This window comes from Hypanus sabinus, chromosome 14 (genome assembly GCF_030144855.1).
Source record: "Hypanus sabinus isolate sHypSab1 chromosome 14, sHypSab1.hap1, whole genome shotgun sequence".
NCBI lineage: Eukaryota > Metazoa > Chordata > Chondrichthyes > Myliobatiformes > Dasyatidae > Hypanus > Hypanus sabinus.
The window spans coordinates 107,805,788-107,832,370 of record NC_082719.1 but is presented as its reverse complement, the minus strand read 5'-3'; the positions used below and the strand labels follow the sequence as shown (position 1 = coordinate 107,832,370).

Sequence of the window (26,583 nt, the reverse complement as noted above, 5' to 3'; positions counted from 1 at the left end):
CAGCCTTCTCCCTGAAACCTTTGATATCATGTCCAATCAAGAACCTATCAATCTCTGCCTTAAATACACCCAACAACCTGGCCTCCACAGCTGCATGTGGCAACAAATTCCACAAATTCACCAGACTTTGGCTAAAGAAATTTCTCAGCATCTCTGTTTTGAAAGGGTGCCCCTGCATCCTGAGACTGTGCCCTCTTGTCCTAGACTCTCCCACCATGGGAAACATCATTTCCACATCTACTCTGTCTAGGCCTTTCAACATTCAAAATGGTTCAATGAGATCCCCTCCATCCTTCTGAATTCCAGTGAGTACAGACCCAGAGCCACCAAACATCCCTCGTATGATAACCCTTTCATTCCTGGAATCATCCCTGGGATCCAGCCCAAAGGGATCCCATTACGTGTTCATTCTGGAGTCAGTGTACTCTGCGGAAACATTTTGGTTTGAGTTGGGAAAGGTGTATACTCCAATGAAATTTGGACTGGGATTAGTTCGATGAGTATCAGATGAGATCATCATTTTATCATTATCCCTGACTCAAAGCAATGAGGAACTTGACCTAACTGCTGAGTGTTGCTTTCTCACTGTCCTTGGTATCCCCTCTTTGGGGATACCAGATTTTGGCAGTGCAGCAGTGGAAATTGTGAGTCGTTTCAAACCCCTGGGAGTGCACATTGCACATAATCTCTCATGGTTCCGGTACACAGTCAAGCAAGCTCACCAACGCCTCTACTTTCTGAGGAGGGAGCTGGACTTTACACATCCACACTCATGATCTTCGACAGATGTGCAGTAGAGAGCATCTTAACATCACTGTGTGGTACAGTAACTGCACTCCAGTGGGCAGGAAGCCTCTATAACAGGGAGTCAAAATTGCCCAATGCACTACTGGCATCAGCCTATCCACCATCAAGGACATGTATACAGAAAGGCACTGGAAAAGGGCCAGTTACATCATGAAGCATCCCACCAATCCTGCTCATGGACAGTTTGTCCTACTCCCATCAGGGAGGGGGCTAATTAACATCCACACAGGACCACCAGACTTAAAAACAGTTACTTTCCCAAGCAGTGAGGCTGATCAACACCTCCACCCACTAACCCATCCCTCTACACCCCCAACCACCACTACTTTATCATTTCCTGTCAGTCACCTGACATAAAGACACTCCTGTGCCTAGCATCACTTTATGGACATACAATTAGTCTGTGTATATAAGCTCATATGTATTTATATTTGTAATGCCCTGGTTCATATATTTCATATTTTTACTGTTCTGCTGTATTTGATTTTGGCAGTTCTGTGAGTGCTGTTTGTTTTCAACTTATGTTTGGGTTATTGTTGAAGACAAGAGATGAGGAGAAATGTCTGCCATCCAACTAGGATGGTCAAATTGAAAGGGGGGTTTCTTTGGTGAGGGACACTAACATTGGTTTTGGGGCTTTTGTTCAAGAGGAGCTGAAGATGGATGACGCAGGAGAGCAGAGCTTGTAGGACTCAACCTGGACTGGGACCGTGATTCGATGGAGACACGGGTGAAATCAATTGGAGAAACGGTGAGCTCCAACTTGTGAACATTACACTGTTTCATTAAACTGGGACCTTTTTTTTTTGTTCTTTTGTTGTTTTCTTTACTAACCACTTAGTCAAATTAAGAGTTATAAAGCTAAATTGTATGTGCTGTACTGTCTGTTATGTCATGGCACTCATTTGTAACAAGGTAACGAATTACACAGCACCCACACAAACAGGGGGTTTGGGGCGGACTCGTGCCTCAATCTCACATATTTGGTGGGGCTGGAGATTGTCCTCCCTAGACTTATGCAGCCGAGGAAACCAGTGTGTTTCATATTTACTGTGTGTTTTTTAAATCATTGTGTTCTTTATTTGTTGTCTTTGTTTGTACTGCATCTCCAGAGTAATAATTATTTCATTCTTGTTTACTGAATGCATGCCAGGGTGTGACACCTCGTAATAGAGTGGGCAGGTGGGGAAGCCTTGGACAAGGTTCTTGTGTGGCTAGGAGGGACATGTGCCCAGGGATGGTTGAAGTACATCACCAGTCTCTGGGTGGACTTTCTTAGTCTTAAATGTTAAGTATGGCAATGAGCCAGGCTTCTAAATATCTCCTGGTTGGGTCATATTCAGAAAGATGAATCCCCTCCTCTCCTTCTTACCCCATCCCTGACATATTTAGTTGTTTGCCTGTTCTCCATCTCCCGCTGGTGCTCCTCCCACCTCCTTTCTTTCTCCTGAGGCCTCCCGTCCCATGATCCTTTCCCTTCTCCAGCTCAGTATCACTTTCGCCAATCACCTTTCCAGCTCTTAGCTTCATCCCACCCCCTCTGGTCTTCTATCATTTCGCTTTTCCCCCTCCCCCCACTACTTTCAAATCTCTTACTATCTTTCCTTTCGGTTAGTCCTGACGAAGGGTCTCGGCCCGAAACGTCAACAGTGCTTCTCCCTATAGATGCTGCCTGGCTTGCTGTGTTCTACCAGCATTTCGTGTGTGTTGTTATTTGAATTTCCAGCATCTGCAGATTTCCTCATGTTTGCTTCTTAGGGTCAGGTTGTTCAGATCTGCAATTGTGGCTGGATAGGGATGCGCTCAGATCAGGTCGGAATTTAATTGCCATTGGTATTGGTTTACCGTTGTCATATGAACTGATATAGTGTTCATACTGATCAAATCATTACACAATGCACTGAGCCTGAAAAAAGTAAAACAATATTCCATTTAGACTGCAGCAACACCTCATATTCTACCTAGGTAACCTCTAACCTAATGGCATGAACATTGATTCTTCTTCTACTATTTCCTCTCCTGTCCTCCTCCTATTCCCACTCTGGTCCCTTACCTCTTCTCACCTGCCTATCAGTTCCCCTTTCCCCCACAGTCCACTCTCCACTCCTATCACAATCCTTCTTCTCCAGCCCTTTCCTTTTTCCTCTCACCTGGCTTCACCTATATCATTCCAGCTTGTCCACCTTCCTCTCCCCTCATTATTTTTGTTCTGTACCTTCCCCCTTCCATTCCAGATGAAAGGTCTCAGCCCGAAATGTCAACAGTTTATTCATTTCCACAGACGCTGCCTGACCTGCTGAGTTCCTCCAGCATTTTGTGTGAGTTGTTCTATCTTTCCTGCATCTGCAGAATCTCGTGTTTAAAACAATAGTAATGCAGAATAAACTGTAAAAGCTACAAGAAGTGCAGATAAACGATAAAGTGCAAGGTTATAATGAGGTAAATTGTGATGACGAGTCTAGCTCATCACACAAGAAGTCCATTCGAGAGTCTGGTAACTGCTGGATTGAAGCTGTCCTTGAGCCTTGTGGTACATGCTTTCAAGTTTCTGTATTTTCTGCCCAATGGAAGAGGGGACAACAGAGTAAATCTGGGATGGGTAAGGTGTTTGATTATGCTGGCACTTTACTGAGGCAGTGACGGGTATAGACAGAGTCCGTAGAGAGGAAACTGTTTCTGTGAGTGCTTTCTATGGTGCATTGGTAAAAAGTCAATAGTTTAAACTGGAGTGGATCTCTAAGCATCTTCCTGTCCATACACTCCTTAAAACACAAGAGATTCTTCATCAGCATCTATAGAATAGGACAAATAGTTGATGTTTCAGTATTTAAATTTTTTCTGACTGGGTAAGTTAGCTAGGCTTTCCATTGGTCAGGATTAACCATGGATGTTGCATCCAGCTGTTCACTTGACATGCAAGCTGGGGCAACTCGATATGGAGAGCAAGTAGTTGCCCATGCAGCAAGCTCCCACTCCCCCTCTCCACACGGCTGATGCATCCATAGGAATGGCAGAGACCAGCACAGTTTAGCACCAGTGGTAGCACAAGAGTTTCCATATGACCATCAAATAGAGGAGCAGGATTAGCAGTGGCAAAGGGGTGGAAAACTTTGGTGTTCATCATCGGCACAGGTAAGCAACAGAGATTGTCGAATAAACCACTTTTTTACTTGTATAGAATGGTACTAAGCAGTCTGTGGATTTTTGTCTAAAGTGGGCACAAGTAAGACCAGAGACACAGGGGCAGAATTAGGCCATTTAGCTCAATGTGTCTGCTCCACCATTTCATAACCATATAACCATATAACAATTACAGCACAGAAACAGGCCATTTCAGCCCTTTTAGTCCATGCCGAATGCTTACTCTCACCTAGTCCCATTGGCCCGCACTCAGCCCATAACCCTCCATTCCTTTCCTGTCCATATACCTATCCAATTTTACTTTAAAATGACAATACCGAACCTGCCTCTACCACTTCTACTGGAAGCTTGTTCCACACAGCTACCACTCTCTGAGTAAAGAAATTCCCCCTCGTGTTACCCTTAAACTTTTGCCCCCTAACTCTCAACTCATCCTCTTGTTTGAATCTCCCCTACTCTCAATGGAAAAAGCCTATCCACATCAACTCTATCTATCCCCCTCATAATTTTAAATACCTCTATCAAGTCCCCCCTCAACCTTCTACACTCCAAAGAATAAAGACCCAACTTGTTCAACCTTTCTCTGTAACTTTGGTGCTGAAACCCAGGTAACATTCTAGTAAATCTTCTCTGTACTCTCTCTATCTTGTTGACATCTTTCCTATAATTCGGTGACCAGAACTGTACACAATACTCCAAATTCGGCCTTACCAATGCCTTGTACAATTTTAACATTACATCCCAACTCCTATACTCAATGCTCTGATTTATAAAGGCCAGCATACCAAAAGGTTTCTTCACCACCCTATCCACACGTGATTCCACCTTCAGGGAACTATGCACCATTAGTCCTAGATCACTCTGTTCTACTGCATTCTTCATTTACCATGTATGTCCTATTTGGATTAGTCCTACCAAAATGTAGCACCTCACACTTATCAGCATTAAACTCCATCTGCCATCGTTCAGCCCACTCTTCTAACTGGTCTAAATCTCTCTGCAAGCTTTGAAAACCTACTTCATTATCCACAACACCACCTATCTTAGTATCATCTGCATACTTACTAATCCAGTTTACCACCCCATCATCATGGTAGATCTATTTTTCCTCTCAGCCTCAATCTTCTGCCTTCTCCCTGTATCCCTTCATGCCCTGACCAATGAAGCATTTATCAACCTCTGCCTTAAATATACATAAAGACTTGACCTTCACAGCTGCCTGTGCCAAAGAATTCCACAGATTCTCCGCTCTCTGGCTAAAGAAGTTCCTCCATTCTACAAGGACATCCCTCTATTCTGAGGCTGGTCCTAGACTCTCCCACCATAGGAAACATCCTCTCCACATCCACTCTATCAAGGCCTTTCAACATTCACTATGTTTCAAAGACTAGCTGTCAACCCTCATTCTTCTGAATTCTTGTGAATACAGGCCCAGAGCCATCAAACGCTCTTCATATGACAAGCCATTCAATCCTGGAATCATTTTTGTGAACCTCCTTGAAGCCTCTCCAGTGTCAGCACATCTTTTCCAAGATAAGGGGCCTCAAAACTGCTCACAATACTCCAAGTGAGGCCTCACCAGTGCTTTATAATGTCTCAACATTAAATCCTTGCTTTTATATTGTAGTCCGTTTGAAATGAATGCTAACATTGCATTTGCCTTCCTCAGCACTGACTTAAACTGTAAATTAATCTTTAGGGAATTCTGCACCTTTGCACCTCAGATTTTTGAATTTCATCTCCATTCATACAACAGTCTACCCTTTCATTTCTTCTACCGAAGTGCTGACCATACATTTCCTGACACTATTCCATCTACCACTTCTCTGCCCATTCTCCTAATCTGTCTAAATCCTTCTGTAGCTCTCTATTTTCTCAAAGATTTTGTCCCTCCACATTCCTTCGTATTGTCCAAAAATTTTGCAACAAAGCCCTCAACTTTGTCGAGGTTTGTTAATGTTGTACACTGACATTTAAACCAGAATTGCAGGAGAATGGGAACTTGAGTGAAGAGGATGTGGAGGCTGATGTTGGTAAGACCTCAGACACAGTTGGGAATCAATAGGTTGAGCATGGTGTGACAACATTGAAAAAGATGAATACAGGACTGAAGGTGTTGTATTTGAATGCAAGCAATATACAGAATCAGGTAGATGAACTTGAAAGACAGTTGCAGATCGGTAGGTATGATGTTGTAGGCATCACAGAATCATGGCTGAAAGATTTTAGCTGGAAAATTAATGTCCAAGGATACACATTGCATTGGAAGGATAGGCAGGAAGGCAGAGGGGGTGACATTGCTCTGTAGGTAAAAAATGAAATCGAATCATTAGAAAGAGGTGACATAGGGCCGGAAGGTGTTGAATCATTTTGGATAGAGTTAAGGAACTACAAGGATAAAAAGACTCTAATGGGAGTTGTATACAGACCCCCAAACAGTAGTAAGGATGTGGTCTACAAATTGCAATGGGAGATAGAAAATGTATGCCAAAAGGGCAATGTTACAATGGTCATGGGGGATTGGAGGTAGATTGGGAAAATCAGGTTGGTACTGGATTCCAGGTGGGGGAATTTCTAGAATGCCTATGAGATGGCCTTTTAGAGCAGCTCATGGTCGAGCCCACTAGAGGATCAGCTGTTCTGGATTGGGTGTTGTGGCAATGACCCAAATTTAATTAGAGAGCTTAAGGTAAAAAAAAACATTAGGGACAAGTGATCATAATATTGAATCCATCCTGAAATTTCAGTAGGAGAAGCTGAAGTCAGAAGTATTAGTAATATGATGGAGAAAAGGGGATTACAGAGGTATGAGAGAGGAGTTGGCCAGAATTGACTGGAAAAGAACACTGGCAGGGATGATGACAGATTGGCAATGGCTGGAATTTCTGGGAGCAATTCAGAAGGACAGGATATTTTCATCCTAAGGAAGAAGTATTCTAAAGGAAAGATGACACAACTATGGGAAGTCAAAGCCAACATAAAAGCCAAAGAGCATATAATAGAGCAAAGATTATTGCAAAGTTAGAAGATTGGTAAGTTTTCAAAAACCAACAGAAGACAACTAAAAAGGTCATTAAAAAGGTAAAGATGGAATATGAAAATAAGCTAGCCAATAATATTAAAGAGGATATGAAAAGTTTATTTGGATGCGTGAAGTGTAAAAGAGAGGCAAGAATGGATATCGGACAACTGGAAGTCGATGCTGGAGAGACAGTAGTGGGGGACAAGGAAATGGTGGATGAACTGAATTAAGTATTTTACAGCAGTCTTCACTGTAGACACTAGCAATATATTGGAAGTTCCAGGTGTCAGGGGTCATGAAGTGTGTGAAGTTACTATAACTAGAGATAAGGTTATTGGGAAACTGAAAGGTCTGAAGGTAGATAAGTCACCTGGACCAGATGGTGTACACAACAGAGTTCTGAAAGAAGAGGCAAAAGAGATCATGGAGTCATTAGTAATAATCTTTCAGGAATCACTAGATTCTGGAATGGTTCCTGAAGACTGGAAAATTGTAAATGTCACTTCACTTCAAGAAGGGAAGGAGGCAGAAGAAAGGAAACTATAGGCCAGTTCGTCTGACCTCAGCGGTTGGGAAGATATTAAAGTCAATTATTAAAGATGAGATCTCCGGGTACTTGGAGGCACATGACAAAAATGCCATGGTCAGCATGGTTTCCTGAAGGAAAAATCTTGCCTGAGAAATCAGTTGGAATTCTTTGAAGAAATAACAAGCAGGATAGACAAAACCAATCGGTTGATGTTGTGTACTAGGATTTTCAGAAGGCCTTTGACAAGGTGCCATATATGAGGCTACTTAACAAGCTATTAGCCCATGGTATTACAGGAAAGATCCTAGCAATGGATAAAGCCATGGCTGATTGTCAGGAGGCAAAGTATAGGAATAAAGGGAGCCTTTTCAGATACACTAGTGAAGTTTAAGAGACTACTAGACAGGTATATAGAGGAATTTAAGGCGGGGGTTTATATGGGAGGCATGGTTTGAGGTTCAGCACAACATTGTGGGCCAAAGGGCCTGTAATGTGCTGTATTATTCTATGTTCTATATGTTCTTTTCTCATGGTGTTGCACAAGGGCCTGTTTTGGACTGATTGTTTTTATGTTATATGTCAAAGTTTTGGATGATGGAATTTATGGCTTTGTTCCAAAGCTTGTAGATGATATGAAGACAGGTGGAAAGGCAGGTAGTTTTGAGGCTCCTGAAAGACTGAGACAGACTAGGTGAATAGGTTAAGAAATGGAAGATGGATATATAGTGTCAGGAAGTCTATGATCTTTGGTAGAAGAAACTAAAGTGTTGATTATTTTATAAATAAGACTACAAGACATAGGAGCGGAATTAAGCCATTTGGCCCATTGAATCTGCTCCACCATTCAGTCATGGCTGATCCTGTTTTTTTCCCTCCTCAGCTCCACTCCCCAGCCTTCTCCCTGTAACCTTTGATCCCGTGTCCAGCCAAGAACCTATCAAACTCTGCCTTAAATACACACAACAACTTGGCCTCCACAGCTGCCTGTGGTAATAAATTCCACAAATTTACCACCATCTGGCTAAATAAATTTCTCTGCATCTGTGTTTAAAATGGATGTCTGTCTATCCTGAGGCTGTGCCCTCTGTCCTAGACTCCCCCACCATGTTTATCCTTTCAACATCTACCATATCTAGGCCTTTCAACATTCAAAGAGTTTCAACGAAATCCCTCCTCATCCTCCTAAATTCCAATGAGCACAGACCCAGAGCCATCAAATGTTCCTCGTATGATAACCCTTTCATTCCCGGAATCATCATTGTGAACCTCCTTGAACCCTCTCCAATGCCAGCACATCTTTTTTTAGATGTGGAAGCTGTTCACAATAGGGAAAGAAAATACAAAAACCTAAGATATAAAGGGACTTGTACAAGATTTACTAAAGTTTAACTTGCAGGTTGAGTCTGTGGTGATGAAGACAAATGCACCATTAGCAATCATTTCAAGACTAGAATATAAATGCAAGGATGTAATGTTGAAACTTTATAAAGCACTGGTGAGCAGGCTCGGGCCCCTTATTGTGAGCAGGTAGGGATGAGGTTTTGAAGAAGGAATACAGGGAGTTAGGAAAGAAGTTAAAAAAGCAGGACCTCAAGGGTGGTAATCTCGGGATTGCTGCCTGTGCCACGAGACAGAAGGGGTAGGAACAGGAAGTTATGGAAGACGAATGCGTGGCTGAAGAGTTGGTGCAGGGGGCAGGGGTTCAGATTTCTGGATCATTGGGATCTCTTCTGGAGAAGGTCTGACCTGTACATAAAGGATGGGTTGCACCTGAACAGGAAAGGGACCAATATCCTGGCGGGCAGGTTTGAGAGCTGTTGGGGAGGGTTTAAACTAGTTTGGCAGGGGGAGTGGGAATCAGAATGTGAGTGCAGAGATTAGGGTAGAAGGATAAGGGCTTAATGCTATGTGTTCTGAGTTGGTGAGGAAGGACAGGCAGGGGACAAAACATAAATGTAGCCAGTTAGAGGGGTTGAAAAATGTGTCTATTTCAATGCTAGGAGTATCTATATAATACTAAAACTCTCATGCTCTGTGTGTCTGTTTGTGACCTCCAGTTAGCGCAAACGGTGCATTACAATGGCACTATTTTTGGCTAAATAGACTTAAAATGCGCTAACTTACAGAATGCAGGCAAAATTCATGGTTATATATTAGTATAAAATTGTTCATTTGCCAAAATCAACTGTCCCGTTTTGACTCGAGAGCTGATCTGCCATCACGAAAATCAGGACGTGACACCACGATGCATGCACACAGAGCCGATTCTACCTTTGAGTGATCGGGTCATTTTTGCAGTGAATAGAGAAGACAAAATCACACAGTATCTGACAGGCAGATATATCGGGCCCTCTGAAGCTGTTGGATCGATACTTGGATTTCCAATTCACGAGAGGGAACCAGCCGTTGTTCGCCTTCAAGTGCACCTTCCCCAACAGCATCGTGTTTTTTTCAAGATAATGTTGCTGTGCAACTGAATGATGACATGGCAAGAACCACTTTAATGGAATTCATGGATCTTTGCTCTAGCGATCCATTTGCAAGAACCCTGTACTATGTAGATTCTACACTTGGGCTAATAAGAGATGGGAAAGAAGGAAAATGGGGAAAAGAGCGGAGGAGTACTCTGGGATTTTTGAAGCAAATGTCCTGGGTTGAGCGTACACAGTTTCTCCATGATGTGGTAACCTTTACTATTTGAGACTTCTTCTTCATCTCATAAAGGGACCAGTATCTTTCGAATCATTGAAAGCACATGATGGAGATATCCTTCCATCATTCAAAGACGTCTACAGAGAGAGAGGATTGTTGCAAGCTGACGATCATTGGCAGCAAACTATGGAAGAAGCAGGGAGAACAAGAATGCCCAGAGCAATGAGAGATTTGTTTGTTGTCTTGCTAACAAACAATCTCTGAAGATTTCTTACAAATGGAGAGGAGAGCTATCAATGATCCTAATTTTGTGATCGATGAGAGGCATCATGGACAAGCTCTTCTGTATTTCCAAGAGAAACTTGAGAACTTGGGCAAAACACCTGAAGAATATAATTTGGCAACACAATAAAATGGTACAATTATTCAAAGTGCTGGCAATCTGGAATTATTGCGTGAACTGCAATACAACAGAGACGAACAGCAGGAATTTGTTTCACAGAAGGTGCCCCTATTGAATAATGAATATGTGTGCGACTGCTTGGAAAGGAATCTCTCTTCAATGATTTTCATTGATGCACCAAGAGGAACGGGCAAGATATTTATCATCAACTTGATCCTTGCTAAAGTTAGGGGAGATGGAGGTGTTACTATTGCTGTAGCATCATCAGGTATTGCAGCAACATTGATGCCTGGTGGTAGGACAGTGCATTCAAGATTCAAAATACCCCTCAAAATCAATGAACATGCCCTTTGTAACATCGATTAAAAACACCAATACTGCAAATTTACTCCAAAATGCAAGGCTTATTGTCTGGGATGAGTGCCCCATGATTAGGAGGGAGAGCTTGGACTCTTTGTGATGTATGCGGCAAGAATGAGACCTTCGGGGGTATTTTAACCATTTGCTGTGGTGATTTCCATCAGCTTCTACCGGCTGTGAAACGTGGAAATGATGCTGATGTGGAGAATTCATGCATAAACAAATCCTACTTATGGAGAAGCTTCATCAAGTTTCAATTGAAGAGAAACATGCGATTCAGTGAGGGAGAAGGACAATATTCTGAGTTCTTATTAGATGTTGGAGAAGACAAGATTGAGAAAAATGAAAACAATGAAATCGAATTACCTGAAGATATGATTCTGCCAGCAAAAACTATGGAAGAATGCATTGATTTCATCTACCTGACATTTGACAATCCTGCAGAACTGTTCTCGAGGAATTCTATCTTGGTTCCTCTCAATGAAATGATGCAAAAAATAAACCTCACATGCATTAGACGCTTCCCTGGAATCATGAAAGAATACTGTTCCTTCAATGCCGTAAGTGAAGGAGCTAACACCACTCATTTTCCAACAGAATTCCTTGATTCGGTTCAACTCTCTGGATTGCTGCCACATAAACTGGAATTGAAGAGGGGATCTCCCATCATTTCAATGAGGAACTTGGATCGCGGAGGGTTTAAAAAGGGAAGCAATCTTCAATGGTTTTTTTGCTTCACAGCAAGCAGGCAGTGGAGTAAGTTGCCGTTTTTTGAGAGAAAATTCAGATAGATTTTTAACTACTTGGGACAAAAGAGGCACAACTACGCAGGCACGTGACCTCAGAGCACAGAAGGTTTAAAAAGAACACCGCCATATCCAGCGAAGAGCATCAGAGCGGGCAGCAGAGTGAGAGGGTACAGAGTGATAGGGCTTTGGTTTAATGGGCTTAGGCGGAAACGGGAAGATGCTTCCTGTGACCATTGAGTCTTATAGTAAAGGAGTAAGTTACAGTTTTATTTATTTAGTAATAACATTACCATTAGAGATATGCATCTAGGATTAGTGTTGTGCTTGGAATGCCAGATGTGGGGACCCTGGGAGACTCCCAGCCTCCCCAAGGATTACATCTGCACCAGGTGCATTGAGATGAGGCTCCTTAAGGACTGTGTTTGGGATCTGGAGCTGCAAATTAATGACCTTCAGCTAATTAGGGAAAGTGAGGAGGTGATTGATGATACCTATAGAGAAATAGTGGCAGACCCCTCAGAAATCGATATATCATTTTAGATACTGTTGGAGCGGTTGACCTGACAGAGGAAGACCACAGCGAACGGGACTCTGGCACTCTGCCCAGTGCCGTGTTCAAGAGAGCAAGGAGAAATGCAGTCGTTATAGGGGATTCCATAGTGAGGGGAACAGACAAGAGATTCTGCGAGCCAGACAAGGATACCCGAATGGTGTGCTGCCTCCCTGGTGCCAGGGTATGGGATGTCTCAGATCGGGTCCAGAGTATTCTGAGGAGAGAGGGCGAGCAGCCAGAACTCTTGGTACATGTTGGTACCAATGACATACACAGAAAAAGAGAGGAAGTGCTGAAGGAAGATTAGTGGGAGCTAGGAAGAAAATTGAAAAGCCGGACCTCCCGAGTAATAATCTCAGGATTACTGCTTAGAGCAACGCACTAATGACAATAGACAATAGGTGCAGGAGTAGGCCATTCAGCCCTTCGAACCAGCACCGCCGTTCAATGTGATCATGGTTGATCATCCACAATCAGTACCCTGTTTATGCCCTCTTCCCATAACCCCACAACCTCCGCTAATGAAGGTAAGAATAGCAGAACTAAGCAGATGAATGTGTGGCTAAGCAACTGGTGTAGGGAGCAGGGTTTAAAATTCTTGGATCATTGGGACCTATATTGGGGGAGGTATGACTTATACAAAAACGATGGGTTACACCTGAACTCAAAGGGTACGAATATCCTGGCGGAATTGTTTAATATAGCTGTTAGGAAGAGTTTAAACTAAGTTGGCAGGGGAAAGAAAACCAGTGTGTTAGGGTTGAGGAAGAGGAAAACAGAAATAAGTCAAAGATACTGTGCAGCAAAGATGGCAAGAAGGACAGGCAGGTGAATAGTCAGGATAATTTACTGTGCGATAGAAATATAGCAAACTTGGTAACAGATACTGATCTAAATGCACTGTACTTAAATGTGTGCAGCATTAGAAATAAAGTGGATGACCTTGTTGTACAGCTACAGGTTAAAAGATATGACATTGTGGCCATCACTGAGTCATGGCTAAATGATGGATGTGATTGGGAGCCGAATGTCCAAGGATACACTGTGTATGGGAAAGATAGGAAGGTAGGTAAAGGGGGTGGCGTGGCCCTGATGGTAAGCAACGATATCAGATCACTAGAAAGAAGGGCTATAGGATCAGAAGAGGTAGAATCCTTATGGGTCGAGTTAAGAAATGGCAAGGGTAAAAAGGCACTAATAGCAGTTACATACAGGCCTTCAAACAGCTTGTAACTACAAGTAAAAACACAAAATGCTGGCAGAACTCAGCAGGCCAGACAGCATCTATGGGAGGAGGTAGTGACGACGTTTCGGGCCAAAACCCTTCATCAGGAGTGAAGTAACATGGGATGATCGAGGGGGGATAAGAAGTGGGGGGAGGGATGAAGTAGAGAGCTAGGAAGTGATAGGCTGGAGGGAAATGGGCTGAGGGAAGGTGGAGAATTATGGGAAATAAGAGAGAAAGAAAGGTAGGGCTGGGGGGAGATTATAGTGAGGGGGGAGAAAGAGAGAGAAAGAGAACCAGACTGAAATAATAGATAGGGATGGGGGTAAGGGGGGGCAGGGGTATCAACGGAGGTCTGTGAGTTGAATGTTCATGCCGGCAGGAAGGAGGCTACCTAGGTGGGAGATAAAGTATTGTTCCCTCGACCTGCGTGTAGCCTCATCTTGACAGTAGAAGAGGCCATGGACAGACATGTCGGAGTGGGAGTGGTCTGTGGAATTGAAGTGTGTGGCCACAGGGAGATCCCACCACTGCTGGAGGACTGAGATTTTTATACTTCCCATGCTTTACATCTCTTCAAAGATTTCAAGTTCCCCGGCCCCCACTGCCTCATTTTCACCGTGGATGTCCAGTCCCTATATACCTCTATCCCCCACCAGGAAGGTCTCCAAGCTCTCCGTTTCTTCCTGGATTCCAGACCCAGCCAGTCACCTACTACCACCACTCTTCTCCGCCTTGCGGAATTAGTCCTCACCCTTAACAATTTCTCCTTTGGCTCAGTTCTCGTCTCCTCACTACAGGAAGGATGCAAAGACTATAGAGATAGTGCAGAGGAGATTTACAAGGATGTTGCCTGGACTGGAGAGCATACCTTATGAGAATAAGTTGAGTGAACTTGGCCTTTCTCCTTGGAGCGACGGAGGATGAGAGGTGACCTGATAGAGGGGTATAAGATGATGAAAGACATTGATGGTGTGAATAGCCAGAGGCTTTTTCCCAGGGCTGACATGGCTAACAGGAGGTGCTTAGAAGTAGGTACAGAGCGGATGTCAGAGGTAACTTTTTCACACAGAGAGTGGTGGGTGCATGGAATACACCACTGGTGATGGTGGCAGAGGCGGATACAATAGAGTATTTTAAGAGACTCTTAGATAGGTACAGAGAGCTTAGAAAAATAGAGGGCTGTCCGGTAGGGAAACTTCTGGCAGTTTCTAGAGTAGGTTGCATGGCTGGCACAACATTGTGGGCCAAAGGACCTGTAATGTGCTGTAGATTTCTATCTTTGTTCTATGTTAAATGATCCTCTTTAACTAGGCTCTGCTCCCAAAGATTCACTTTAACCAAAATGTGCTACAACTGATTCTCTTTAAACCAAATCTGTTTCCAATGATCCTCTTTAACCACACTGTGTCCCCAATGATTCTGTTTAACCAGATTGTGATCCCAACGATCCCATTCAACCAGACTGTGATCCTAAAGATCCAGTTCAACCAGATTGTGATCCCAATGATCCATGTCCATATTCCTTCATCCTCCTTATGCCCATGTGCCTATCCAAACGTCTCTTAAAGACTCTAATGTATTTGCTTCTGCCACCACTCCAGGCAGCGCATCTAAGCATCCATAACTGAGTAAAAAAAAACTTGCCCCTCATCTTCCCCTTGAACCTACCTCCCTTCACCTTCAATGTATGCCCTCTGGTGTTAGATATTTTCACTCTGGGAAACAAAGGTACTCTGTCCACTCTATCAATGCCCCTCATAATACTGTAACTCTCTAACAGATCTCCGCTCAGCCTCTGACACTCCAGAGAAAACAACTGTAGTTTATCCAGCCTCTCATGACAGCATATGCCCTCTAAACCAGGCAACATCCTTCTGCACCCTCTCCAAAGCCTCAACATTCCTCCAATAGTGGGGCAAGCAGAATGTATGCAATACTCCTGATGTAGACTAACCAGAGTTTTTATAAAGTTGCAATATAACCTCCTGATATGAAACATCATCATCATAGGCCAGTCTATATAGGTCTTTCAATTTTTGATAGGTTTCAATGAGATATTCACCTCATTATTCTACACTCCAGCAAGAGATAAGTCTTTCATTTCTGAAATTATTCCTGTCAATCTCCAGTGAGCCCTTCCCATGCCTTCTTGAGTAACAGGCCCAAAGTGCTCACAATACTCCAAGTGAGGCCTCTCAAGCACTTTATAAAGCCTCAGCATTACAGCCTTGCTTTTACATCCCCTGTGGTTGTACCCCTTGACAATAAGTACTCCTGTTTAGGGCGAATGGCCTACCTGGGGGAAGCAACAGTGGCCATGCCTCTGGCACAGAACCTGGCCCTGTGGCTCAGAAGGGTAGGGAAAGGAAGAGGAAGGCAGCAGTGATAGGGGACTCTATAGTCAGGGGGTCAGACAGGCGATTCTGTGGACACAGGAAAGAAACACGGATGGTAGTTTGCCTTCCAGGTGCCAGGCCCGGAACCACGATATCCTGAAGTTGAAGGTGAACAACCAGAGGTCATGGTATATATTGGTACCAATGACATAGGTAGGAAAAGGGAGGAGGTCCTGAAAACAGACTACAGGGAGTTAGAAAGGAAACTGAGAAGCAGTACCACAAAGGTAGTAATCTTGGGATTACTGGCTGTGCCACTTGACAGTGAGTATGGGAATAGAATGAGGTGGAGGATGAATGCATGGCTGAGGGATTCAGATTTCTGGATCATTGGGACCTCTTTTGGGCAGGTGTGACCTGTACAAAAAGGAGGGGTTGCACTTGAATCCCAGGGGGACCAGTATCCTAGTGGGGCGGTTTGCTAAGGCTACTGGGGAGAATTTAAACAAGAATTATTGGGGGGTGGAAACCAAACTGAAGAGACTAGGGAAGAGGAGGTTAGCTCACAAATAGAGAAAGCTTGTAGACAGTGCGAGAGGGAGGATGAGCTTAGAGTGTGGATCTGTACTTGGAGATATGATGTTGTGGCTATTACAGAGACTTGGGTGGCTCAGGGACAAGATTGATTACTTCGAGTGCCAGGCTTTAGATGTTTCAGAGAGGATAGGGAGGGAGGCAAAAGAGATAGGGGCGTGGCACTGTTGATCAGAGAGAGTGTCACGGCTGTAGAAAAGGAGGAAGTCATGGAGGGATTGTCTATTGAGCCTCTGTGGCTGGAAGTTAGAAAAGGAAGGGGCTAATAATAACTCTACTGGATGATTTTTTAATAGACCACCCAATAGTAACAGGGACATGGAGGAGCAGATATGGAGACCAGATTCTGGAATGGTGCAGTAATAACAGGGTTGTCGTGATGGGGGATTTTAATTTCCCCAATATTGGCTGGCATCTCCCTAGAGCAAGGGGTTTAGATGAGGTGAAGTTTATTAACTGAGTTCAGGAAGGCTTCCTGACACAGTATGCGGATAAGCCTACAAGAGGAGAGGCTGTACTTGATCTGGTATTGGGAAATGAACCTGGTCAGGTGTCAGATCTCTCAATGGGAGAGCATTTTGGAGATGGTGATCACAATTCTATCTCCTTTACCATAGCATTGGAAAGGGATAGGAAAAGACAAGTTAGGAAAGAATTTAATTGGATTAAGGGAAAATATGAAGCTGTCAGGAAGGAACTTGGAAGCATAAATTGGAAACAGATGTTCTCAGGAAAACATACGGAAGAAATGTGGCAAATATTCAAGGGATATTTGCATGGCATTCTGCATAGGTACATTCCAATGAGACAGGGAAAGGATGGTAGAATACAGGAACTGTGGTGTACAAAGGCAGTTGAAAATCTAGTCAAGAAGAAAAGCTTATAAAAAGTTCAAAAAACTAGGTAATGATAAAGATCTAGAAAATTATAAGGCTAGCAGGAAGGGGCTTAAGAATGAAATTAGGAGAGCCAGAAGGAGTCTTGAGAAGGCCTTGGCGAGCAAGATTAAGGAAAACCCCAAGGCATTCTATAAGTACATAAAAGGATCTTGGCAATTGTAAGGATGACTTACAGCAGACTGAAAAGCTTGAGCATATAGACATTAAGAAAGAGGATGTGCTGAAGTTTTCAGAAAGCATCAAGTTAGATAAATCACCAGGACTGGATGAGATATATCCCAGGCTACTGTGGCTGTGGCTGTCCCATCAGTGGGGATGGGAGAGGGCTGGAGGATTGGAGGGTTGCAGATGTTGTTCCCTTATTCAAGAAAGGGAGTAGAGATAACCCAGGAAATTATAGACCAGTGTATCTTACTTCAGTGGTTGGTAAGTTGATGGAGAAGATCCTGAGAGGCAGGATTTATGAACATTTGGAGAGGGATAATATGATTAGGAATAGTCAGCATGGCTTTGTCAAAGGCAGATCATGCCTTACAAGCCTGATTGAATTTTTTGATGATTTTTTGAAGCACATTGATGAAGGTAGAGTGGCAGATGTAGTTTATATGGATTTCAGCAAGGCATTTGATAAGGCTTATGCAAGGCTTATTGAGAAAGTAAGGAGGCATAGGATTCAAGGGGACATTGCTTTGTGGATCCAGAAATGGCTTGCCTACAGAAAGCAAAGAGTGGTTGTAGGCGGGTTATATTCTGCATGGAGGTCGGTGACCAGTGGTGTGCCTCAGGGATCTGTTCTGGGATCCCTACTCTTTGTGATTTTTATAAATGACCTGGATGAGGAAGTGGAGGGATGGGGTAGTAAGTTTGCTGATGGCACAAAGGTTGGGGGTGTTGTGGATAGTGTGGAGGTTACAGCGGATGCACAACTGGGCCAAGAAGAGGCAGATGGAGTTCAACATAGATAAGTGTGTGGTGGTTGAGTATGGTAGGTCAAATATGATGGCAGAATATAGTATTAGTGGTAAGACTCTTGGAGGTGTGGAAGATCAGAGGGATCTTGAGGTCTGAGTCACAAGATCACAAGACAAAGGAGCAATAGACAATAGACAATAGGTGCAGAAGTAGACCATTCGGCCCCTCGAGTCTGCACCGCCATTCTGAGATCATGGCTGATCATTCACTATCAATACCCAGTCCCTGCCTTGTCCCCATATCCCTTGATTCCCCTATCCATCAGATATCTATCCAGCTCCTTCTTGAAAGCATCCAGAGAATTGGCCTCCACCGTCTTCCGAGGCAGTGCATTCCACACCTCCACAACTCTCTGGGAGAAGAAGCTCTTCCTCAACTCTGTTTTAAATAACTGACCTCTTATTCTCAATCCATGCCCTCTGGTACTGGACTCTCCCAACATCTGGAACATATTTCCTGCCTCAATCCTATCAAATCCTTTAATTATCTTAAACGTTTCAATCAGATCCCCTCTCAATCGCCTCAATTCCAGCGTGTACAAGCCCAATCTCTCCAATCTCTCTGCGTAAGACAGCCCTGCCATCCCAGGAATCAACCTAGTGAATCTACGCTGCACTTCCTCAATTGCCAGAATGTCCTTCCTTAAACCTGGAGACCAAAACTGTACACAATATTCCAGGTGTGGTCTCACCAGGGCCCTGTACAAATGCAGAAGAACATCCTTGCTCTTGTATTCAATTCCCCTTGTAACAAAGGCCAACATTCCATTTGCCCTCTTCACTGCCTGTTGCACTTGCTCATTCACCTTCATTGACTGGTGAACTAGGACTCCTAGGTCTCTTTGCATTTCTCCCTTACCTAACTCGACACTGTTCAGACAATACTCTGCCCTCTTGTTCCAGCTTCCAAAGTGGATAACTTCACATTTATTCACATTGAATGACATCTGCCAAGTATCTGCCCACTCACTCAGCCTATCCAAGTCTCCCTGTATTCTCCTAACGTCCTCTTTGCATGTCACACTGCCACCCAGTTTAGTATCGTCAGCAAACTTGCTGATATAGTTTTCAATGCCCTCATCTAAATCATTGACATAAATCGTAAAGAGCTGTGGTCCCAATACAGAGCCCTGTGGTACCCCACTAGTCACCTCCAGCCAGTCTGAGAAACACCCATTCACTGTTACCCTTTGCTTTCTATCTGCCAACCAGTTTTCTATCCATGTTGAAACCCTGCCCCCAATGCCATGAGCTCTGATTTTACTCACCAATCTCCTATGTGGCACCTTATCGAATGCCTTCTGAAAATCTAGGTACACAACATCTACTGGCTTACCCTCATCTAACATCCTTGTTACACCCTCAAAAAACTCCAACAGATTAGTCAAGAAGAAGGCCATTCGACCCATCAAGTCTACTCCACCATGAGCTAAACTATTCTCCCATCTAGTTCTAATTTCCAACTTCTTCCCCATATCCATTGATACCCTGACTAATTAGATACCTATTAATCACCTCCCCAAAAATCCTCAGTGATCGGGCTTCCACAGCTGTATTTGGCAACGAATTCCATAAAACCACAACCCTCTGGCTAAAGAAATTTCTCCTCATCTCTGTTTTAAATGGATACCCTCTAATTCTAAGACTGTGGCCTCTTGTCCTGGACTCACCCACCAAGGGAAACAGCCTTTCCAGATCTAATCTGTCCAACCCTTTCAACATTCGAAATGTTTCTATGAGATCCCCTCTCATTCTTCTATCCTCTAATGAATAAAGTCCAAGAGCCGACAAACGCTCCTCATATGTTAGCCCCTACATTCCAGGAATCATCCTCGTAAATCTTCTCTGAACTCTCTCCAACATCAGTACATCCCTTCTAAGATAGGGGGCCCAAAACTGCACACAGTATTTCAAATGATGTCTCACCATACCGCATAGAGCCTCATCAACACCTCCTTACTCTTATACACTATTCCTCCTGAAATGAATGCCAACATAGTATTTGCTTTCCTTACTGCCGATCCAACCTGGTGGTTAACCTTTAGAGTATCCTGCACGAGGACCCCCAAGTCCCTTTGCACTTCCGATTTTTGAATTTTCTCCCCAGCTAAGTAATAATCTGCCCGATTATTACTTCTTCCAAAATACACAAATGTACATTTCTCAGCATTGTATCTCATCTGACATTTCTTTGCCCACACTCCTAAACTGACCAAGTCTCCCTACAACCTTTCCGTTTCTTCAACACTTTCTGCTCCTCCACCTATCTTGATGTCATCTGCAAACTTAGCCACAAAACCATTTAATCCATAATCTAAATCATCGATATACAGTGTAAAAAGAAGCGGCCCCAACACCACTAGTAACCGGCAACCAACCAGAATCGGATCCCTTTATTCCCACCCTTTGCTTTATGCCTAACAGCCAATGCTCCACCCATTCCAATATCTTTCCTGTAATTCTATGGGCTCTCATCTTATTAAGCAGCCTCTTATGCGGCACCTTATTGAAGGCCTTTTGAAAATCCAAATACACAACATCCACAGACTCTCCCTTGTCAATCTTATTTGAGATTACCTCAAAAAAATTCCAATAGGTTGGTGAGGCAGGATCTTCCCTTCATGAAACCATGCTGGCTTGGGCCTATCTTGTCATGCACCTCAAGGTATTTCATAACCTCGCCCTTGAGGTTTGACTCCAATAACTTACCAACTGCTCTGTAATTTACTTTTTGCTGCCTCCCTCCTTTCTTAAACAACGGAACTACATTTGCGACCTTCCAGTCCTCCGGAACCATGCCAGAGTCTATTGATTCCTGGAAGATCATTTCCAATGCCTCCACTATCTCCAAAGTCACCTCCTTCAGAACCCGTGGGTGCACCTCATCCGGTCCAGGAGACTTACCTATCCTTAGTCCATTTAGCTTCCCAAGCACTTTCTCTCTAGTAATCTTGACTGTACCTAATTCTATTCCCTGAGACCTCTGGCTATCAGGTATGTTGCTAATGTCTTCCACTGTGAAGACTGATGCAAAATACTCATTTAGTTCCTCTGCCATCTCTTTGTTACCCATTATAATTTCTCCAGTATCAGTTTCAATTGGTCCTATATCTACTCGTGTCACTCTTTTACTCTTCATATATTTAAAAAACTCTTAGTATCCTTTTTTTATGTTAATTGCCAACTTCCTTTCATAATTCATCTTTTCTTTCCTAATGACTTTATTAGTTTCCTTCTGTAAGTTCTTAAAAGTTGTCCAGTCCTCAGTTTTCCCAAAGTGTTTGCTTCCTTGTACACCATCTCTTTTGCTTTTATTTTAGCTTTAACCTCTCTTGTTAGCCACATTTGTGCCATTTTCCCATTCATGATTTTCTTTTTTCTTGGAATATATTTTTCCTGCACTTTCCTCATTTCTTGTAGGAATTTCATTCAATTTTGCTCTATCGTCCCTCCATCTAGCTTACTTTTCCAATCAACTTGGGCCGGTTCCTCTCTCATACCACTGTAATTTCCTTTATTCCACTGAAATATCGATACACCTGATACCAGCTTCTCCTTTTCAAATTTGAAACTGAACTCAATCATATTATGATCACTACTTCCAAGGGGTTCCGTTACCTCTAGCTCCCTAATCGCCTCAGGTTCATTACACAGCACCCAATCCAAAACAGCAGATCCCCTGGTGGGCTTATGGACAAGCTGCTTCAAAAAGCCATCCTGTAGGCATTCTACAAACTCCCTCTCCTGAGACCCAGTATCTTCCTGACTTTCTCAATCCACTTTCATATTAAAATCCCCCACAATTATCTTGACATATTCCTTCTGACAGTCCATAGGGCAGTTGAAGCTGCTGTGCAGGTTGTCTCCGTGGTTAAGAAGGCATACGGTGTATTGGCCTTCATCAATCGTGGGATTGAGTTTAAGAGCTGAGAGGTAATGTTGCAGCTATATAGGACCCTGGTTAGACCCCACTTCAATATCCCAAGCACCTTCTCCCTAGTAATAGCAGCTGAATTCCCTTCTGTCCCCTGACACTCTCAAACCTCCTGCATACCCCACAGTGAAGACCAATGCAAAATACTTACTCAGTTCTTCTGCCATTTCCTCGTCCTCCATTACTACATCTCCAGCATCATTTTTCAGCAGTCTGATATCTACTTTAGTATTTGTCTAGCTTACCTTCATATTTCATCTTTTTCCCCCATGCTTTTTAGTTGCCTTCTGTTGGTTTTTAAAAGCTCACAGTCCTTGAACTTCCAACTAAATTTTTACATTACGTGCCCTCTCATTTGCCTTTATGTTTTCTTTCAGTTGTATTATCCTGCCTTTAGAATACCTCCTCTTCTTTGGAATGTACCTCTGCAGCTTCCAGATTGATCCCACAAACTTTAGGTATTGCTGTTCTGCCATTATCCCTGCTAGTGTTCCCTTCCAGTCATCTCTCATGCCTCTGTAATTCCCTTTACTCCACCGTAATAGCAATGTAAACAACACACAGAAAATGCTGCCCTGGCCAGCCAGCATCTGTGGAAAAGAGTACAGTTGACGTTTTGGGTCGAGACCCAAGGGTCTCAGACTGAAACATTGTCTGATGTTTGGATTTCCAGCATCTACAGATTTTCTCTTCTTTGTAATACTGATACATCAGACCGTAGCCTTCTTACAGGTATTCTACCAATTCCCTTTCTAGGGATCCAGCACCAGTCTAATTTTCTCAATCTACCTGCATATTGAAAATCCCAAAACAATGGTCTTTTTATACAGGTTTCCCAGGCTCAGCATCGACTTACCCTTGTTGTCATGCCATATTCGGACCTTGGACAGGTTTCCCAGGCTCAGCATATCCACAAACTTAAAGACATCCAAAGCTTTCCTCTCAAATTTGTTGGAATTGTTGGACTGTTTCAACGCCAGGGTGCCGGTGTCCCCGTTCTCTCCAAAGATGATGAGAAACACATTAGCATCAGTTCCTGCTCCTGTGATTGACAGATCATAAATTAGTGTAAACTTAATGTAAGCTACTGACTGCTGATCAAATGTAACCCCAAAAAATCATAAGACATAAGAGCAGTATTAGGCCATTCAGCCCATTGAGTCTGCTCTGAAATTCCATCATGGCTAATTTATTATCCCTCTCAACCCCATTCTCCTGCCTTCTCTCTGTAACCTTTGATGTCTTGACCAATCAAGGACTGATTCACCTCCCTGTAGCTAAAGAATTCCCACCTCAAAGGGATGTTTTTCTACTTTGAGGCCGTGCCCTCTGGTCATACACTTCTGTAATATAGGAAGTATCTTCTCCCCATCTACATTGTCCAGGGCTTTTAACATTCAAAAGGTTTTAAATAGATTCTCCCCCCCCCCATCCTTCTAAATTCTAGCAAGTACAGTCCCAGAGCCATCAAACGTTCCTCAAATGATAACCCTTTCATTCCTGGAATCATCCTTTTGTACTTCCTAGAACCCTCTCCAATGCCAGCACATCTTTCCTTAGATGAGGAAACCAAAACTGTTGATAATACTGAAGCTGAGGCCTCACTAGCACCTTATAAAGTCTCAGCATCAAATCCCTGCTCTTGTATTCTAGACCTCTTGGAATAAATGCTACCATTTGGATTTCCCTTCCTCACCACCGAGTCTACCTGCAAGTTAACCTTCAAGACACTCTCCAAGTCCCTCTGCATCTCAGATTTTTGGATTTTCTCCTCATTTAGAACATAGTCTGCACATTTATTTCTACTACCAAAGTGCATGACTGTGCATTTTCCAACATTGTATTTCATTTGCCACTTCTTTGCCGATTTTCCTAATCTGTCCAAGTCCTTCTGCATCCTACCTGTTCCCACAACACTACCTGTCCCTCCACCAATCTTCGTATTATCTGCAAACTTGGCAACAAAGCCATCTATTCCATTATCTAAACCATTGATACACAGCATAAAAAGAAGTGGTCCCAATGCTGAACCCTGCGGAACACCACTAGTCACTGGCAGCCAGCCAGAAAAGGATCCTTTTATTCCTACTTGCTGCCTCCTACCAATCAGCCAATGCTTTATCAATGCTATTAACTTTCTTGTAATAGCACAGGCTCTTAACTTGGTAAGCATTTTCATGTGTGGCACCTTGTCAAAGGCTTTCTGAAAATCCAAATATACAACAGCCACTGTATTCCCTTTATTGATCCTACTTGTAATCTCCTCAAAGAATTCCAACAGGTTCATCATGCAAGATTTTCCTTTAAGAAAAGCATGCTGACTTTGTCCTATCTCGTCTTGTGTCACCAAATACTCCATAATTTCATCCTTAACAATTGACTCCAACATCTTCCCAACCACTGAAGTCAGGCTAACTGGTCTATAAGTTCCTTTCTGATACCTTCCTCCTTTCTCAAAGAATGGAGTGACATTTGCAATTTTCCAGTTCCCTGATTCCCTAATGCCACCACAATCTCTAACACTACCTCCTTCAGAACCCTAGGGTGCAGTTCCTCTGATCCGGGTGACTTATGTACCCTTCGGTCTTTCAGCTTTTTGAGCACCTTCTCCCTTGTAACAGTAATATGGGACGGAATGGGGAAGATGGGAGGGGACAGGACTGGACGGGATGGGGAACGTGCGACGGGACAGAACTGGACGGGGGAGATGCGACGCGACGGTACGGAACTGGACGGGGGAGATGCGACGCGATGGGACAGAACTGGACGGGGGAGATGCGACGTGATGGGACAGAACTGGATGGGGGAGATGCGACGCGATGGGATGGAACTGGACGGAAGAAGATGCGATGCGACGGGGCAGAACTGGATGGGGAGATGCGACGCGATGGAACTGGACGGGGAAAGTGCAACACGACGGAACTGGATGGGCAACGTGCGACACGACGGAACTGGACGGGGGAGATGTGATGCGACGGGACAGAACTGGATGGGGGAGATGCGACGCGATGGGACGGAACTGGATGGGGAAGGTGCCTTCTGAGGCAGAGCATTCCACAGATCCACAACTCTCTCGGTGAAAAAGTTTTTTCTCAACTCCATTCTAAATGGCCTACCCCTTATTCTTAAACTGTGACTGGTCCGGATCGGATGGGAATTTGTGACACATTTGTGCACCATCAGTCCACAGACCGTGAAATCAAGAACCTGGGCTATATTACGTGGAAGATGTGACGCAACAGGACTGAGCTATATCATCATTATTTTATATATTTACTGTAATTGTACATTGTTCTTCTATCATAATTCTATGTGGTAAATGTGATGTATTCTAATTGTGACTTGGTATGCCCTTTGCCCAGAACAATGCTGTTTCATTTGGTTGTATTCATGTACTGTGCTTAGTTCGGGTCGCCACACTACAGGAATAATGTGGAATCCACAGAAAGCATGCAGAGGAGATTTACAAGGATGTTGCCTGGATTGGGGAGCATGCCTTATGAGAATAGGTTGAGTGAACTGGGCCTTTTCTCCTTGGAGCGACGGAGGATGTGAGGTGACTTGATAGAGGTGTACAAGATGATGAGAGGCATTGATCGTGTGGATAGTCAAGAGCCCATTTCCCAGGGCTGAAATGGTTGCCACAAGAGGACACAGGTTTAAGGTGCTGGGAAGTAGGTACAGAGGAGATGTTGGGCAAGTTTTTTTACTCAGAGTGGTGAATGCGTGGAATGGGCTGCCGGCAATGGTGGTGGAGGTGGATACGATAGGGTCTTTTAAGAGACTTTTGGAAAGGTACATAGACCTTAGAGAAATAGAGGGCTGTGGGGAAGTCTAGTAATTTCTAAGGTAGGGACATGTTCAACACAACTTTGTGGGCCGAAGGCCCTGTATTATGCTGTAGGGTTTCTATGTGTGGTGGAATGTCCATTAAACTTGAACTTGAGCATTAACCTCTGACTTCCTACAGTTTCTTTTCCTTGTAACACACTGGTTAACACTAATGATGACTTTTCCTCCATCATTGCATTACACGTTGTTATGGGTAGTAGGGGGCTAAAACTCATCCAACCTACTGATACAACCTGAGATATCAATGAGCTATCAACCAGACATGTTGCTGAGATATCTGGCCTGCTCTCACCAACCTGAGATATCACTGGTTTTCACACTAATGACGTAGGTTGTTTTCTCCACCATCGCCTCCTCATCCACTACAGCAGCAAGCTCACAGGTAGTCAACCGTTTGGTGCCACGTGTCTTTGATAGCCAGTCGTTATATGTAAAAGTGGTCATCTCATTTGTGTTCTGATTCAGCATGAAGATCTAAAAGAAAAAAATGTATCATCACTTCCCTGGCAGTAGGTTGACTCATTATAGAGACTAATGGCTGAGGGTAAGAATG

General features: G+C 43.6%; 1 protein-coding gene across 1 annotated transcript in view; it reads right to left on the bottom strand.

Moving 5' to 3' along the window:
• loxhd1b (lipoxygenase homology PLAT domains 1b) overlaps nt 1-26,583 on the bottom strand; it is a 388,496-nt gene that overhangs the window by 18,714 nt on the left and 343,199 nt on the right. Inside the window, exons 42-43 of the mRNA XM_059989781.1 lie at nt 26,327-26,504; nt 23,035-23,220 (exon numbers count right to left, since the gene is read on the bottom strand). Coding sequence (XP_059845764.1) covers nt 23,035-23,220; nt 26,327-26,504 — 364 coding nt within the window. The remainder of the gene's footprint in view (nt 1-23,034; nt 23,221-26,326; nt 26,505-26,583) is intronic.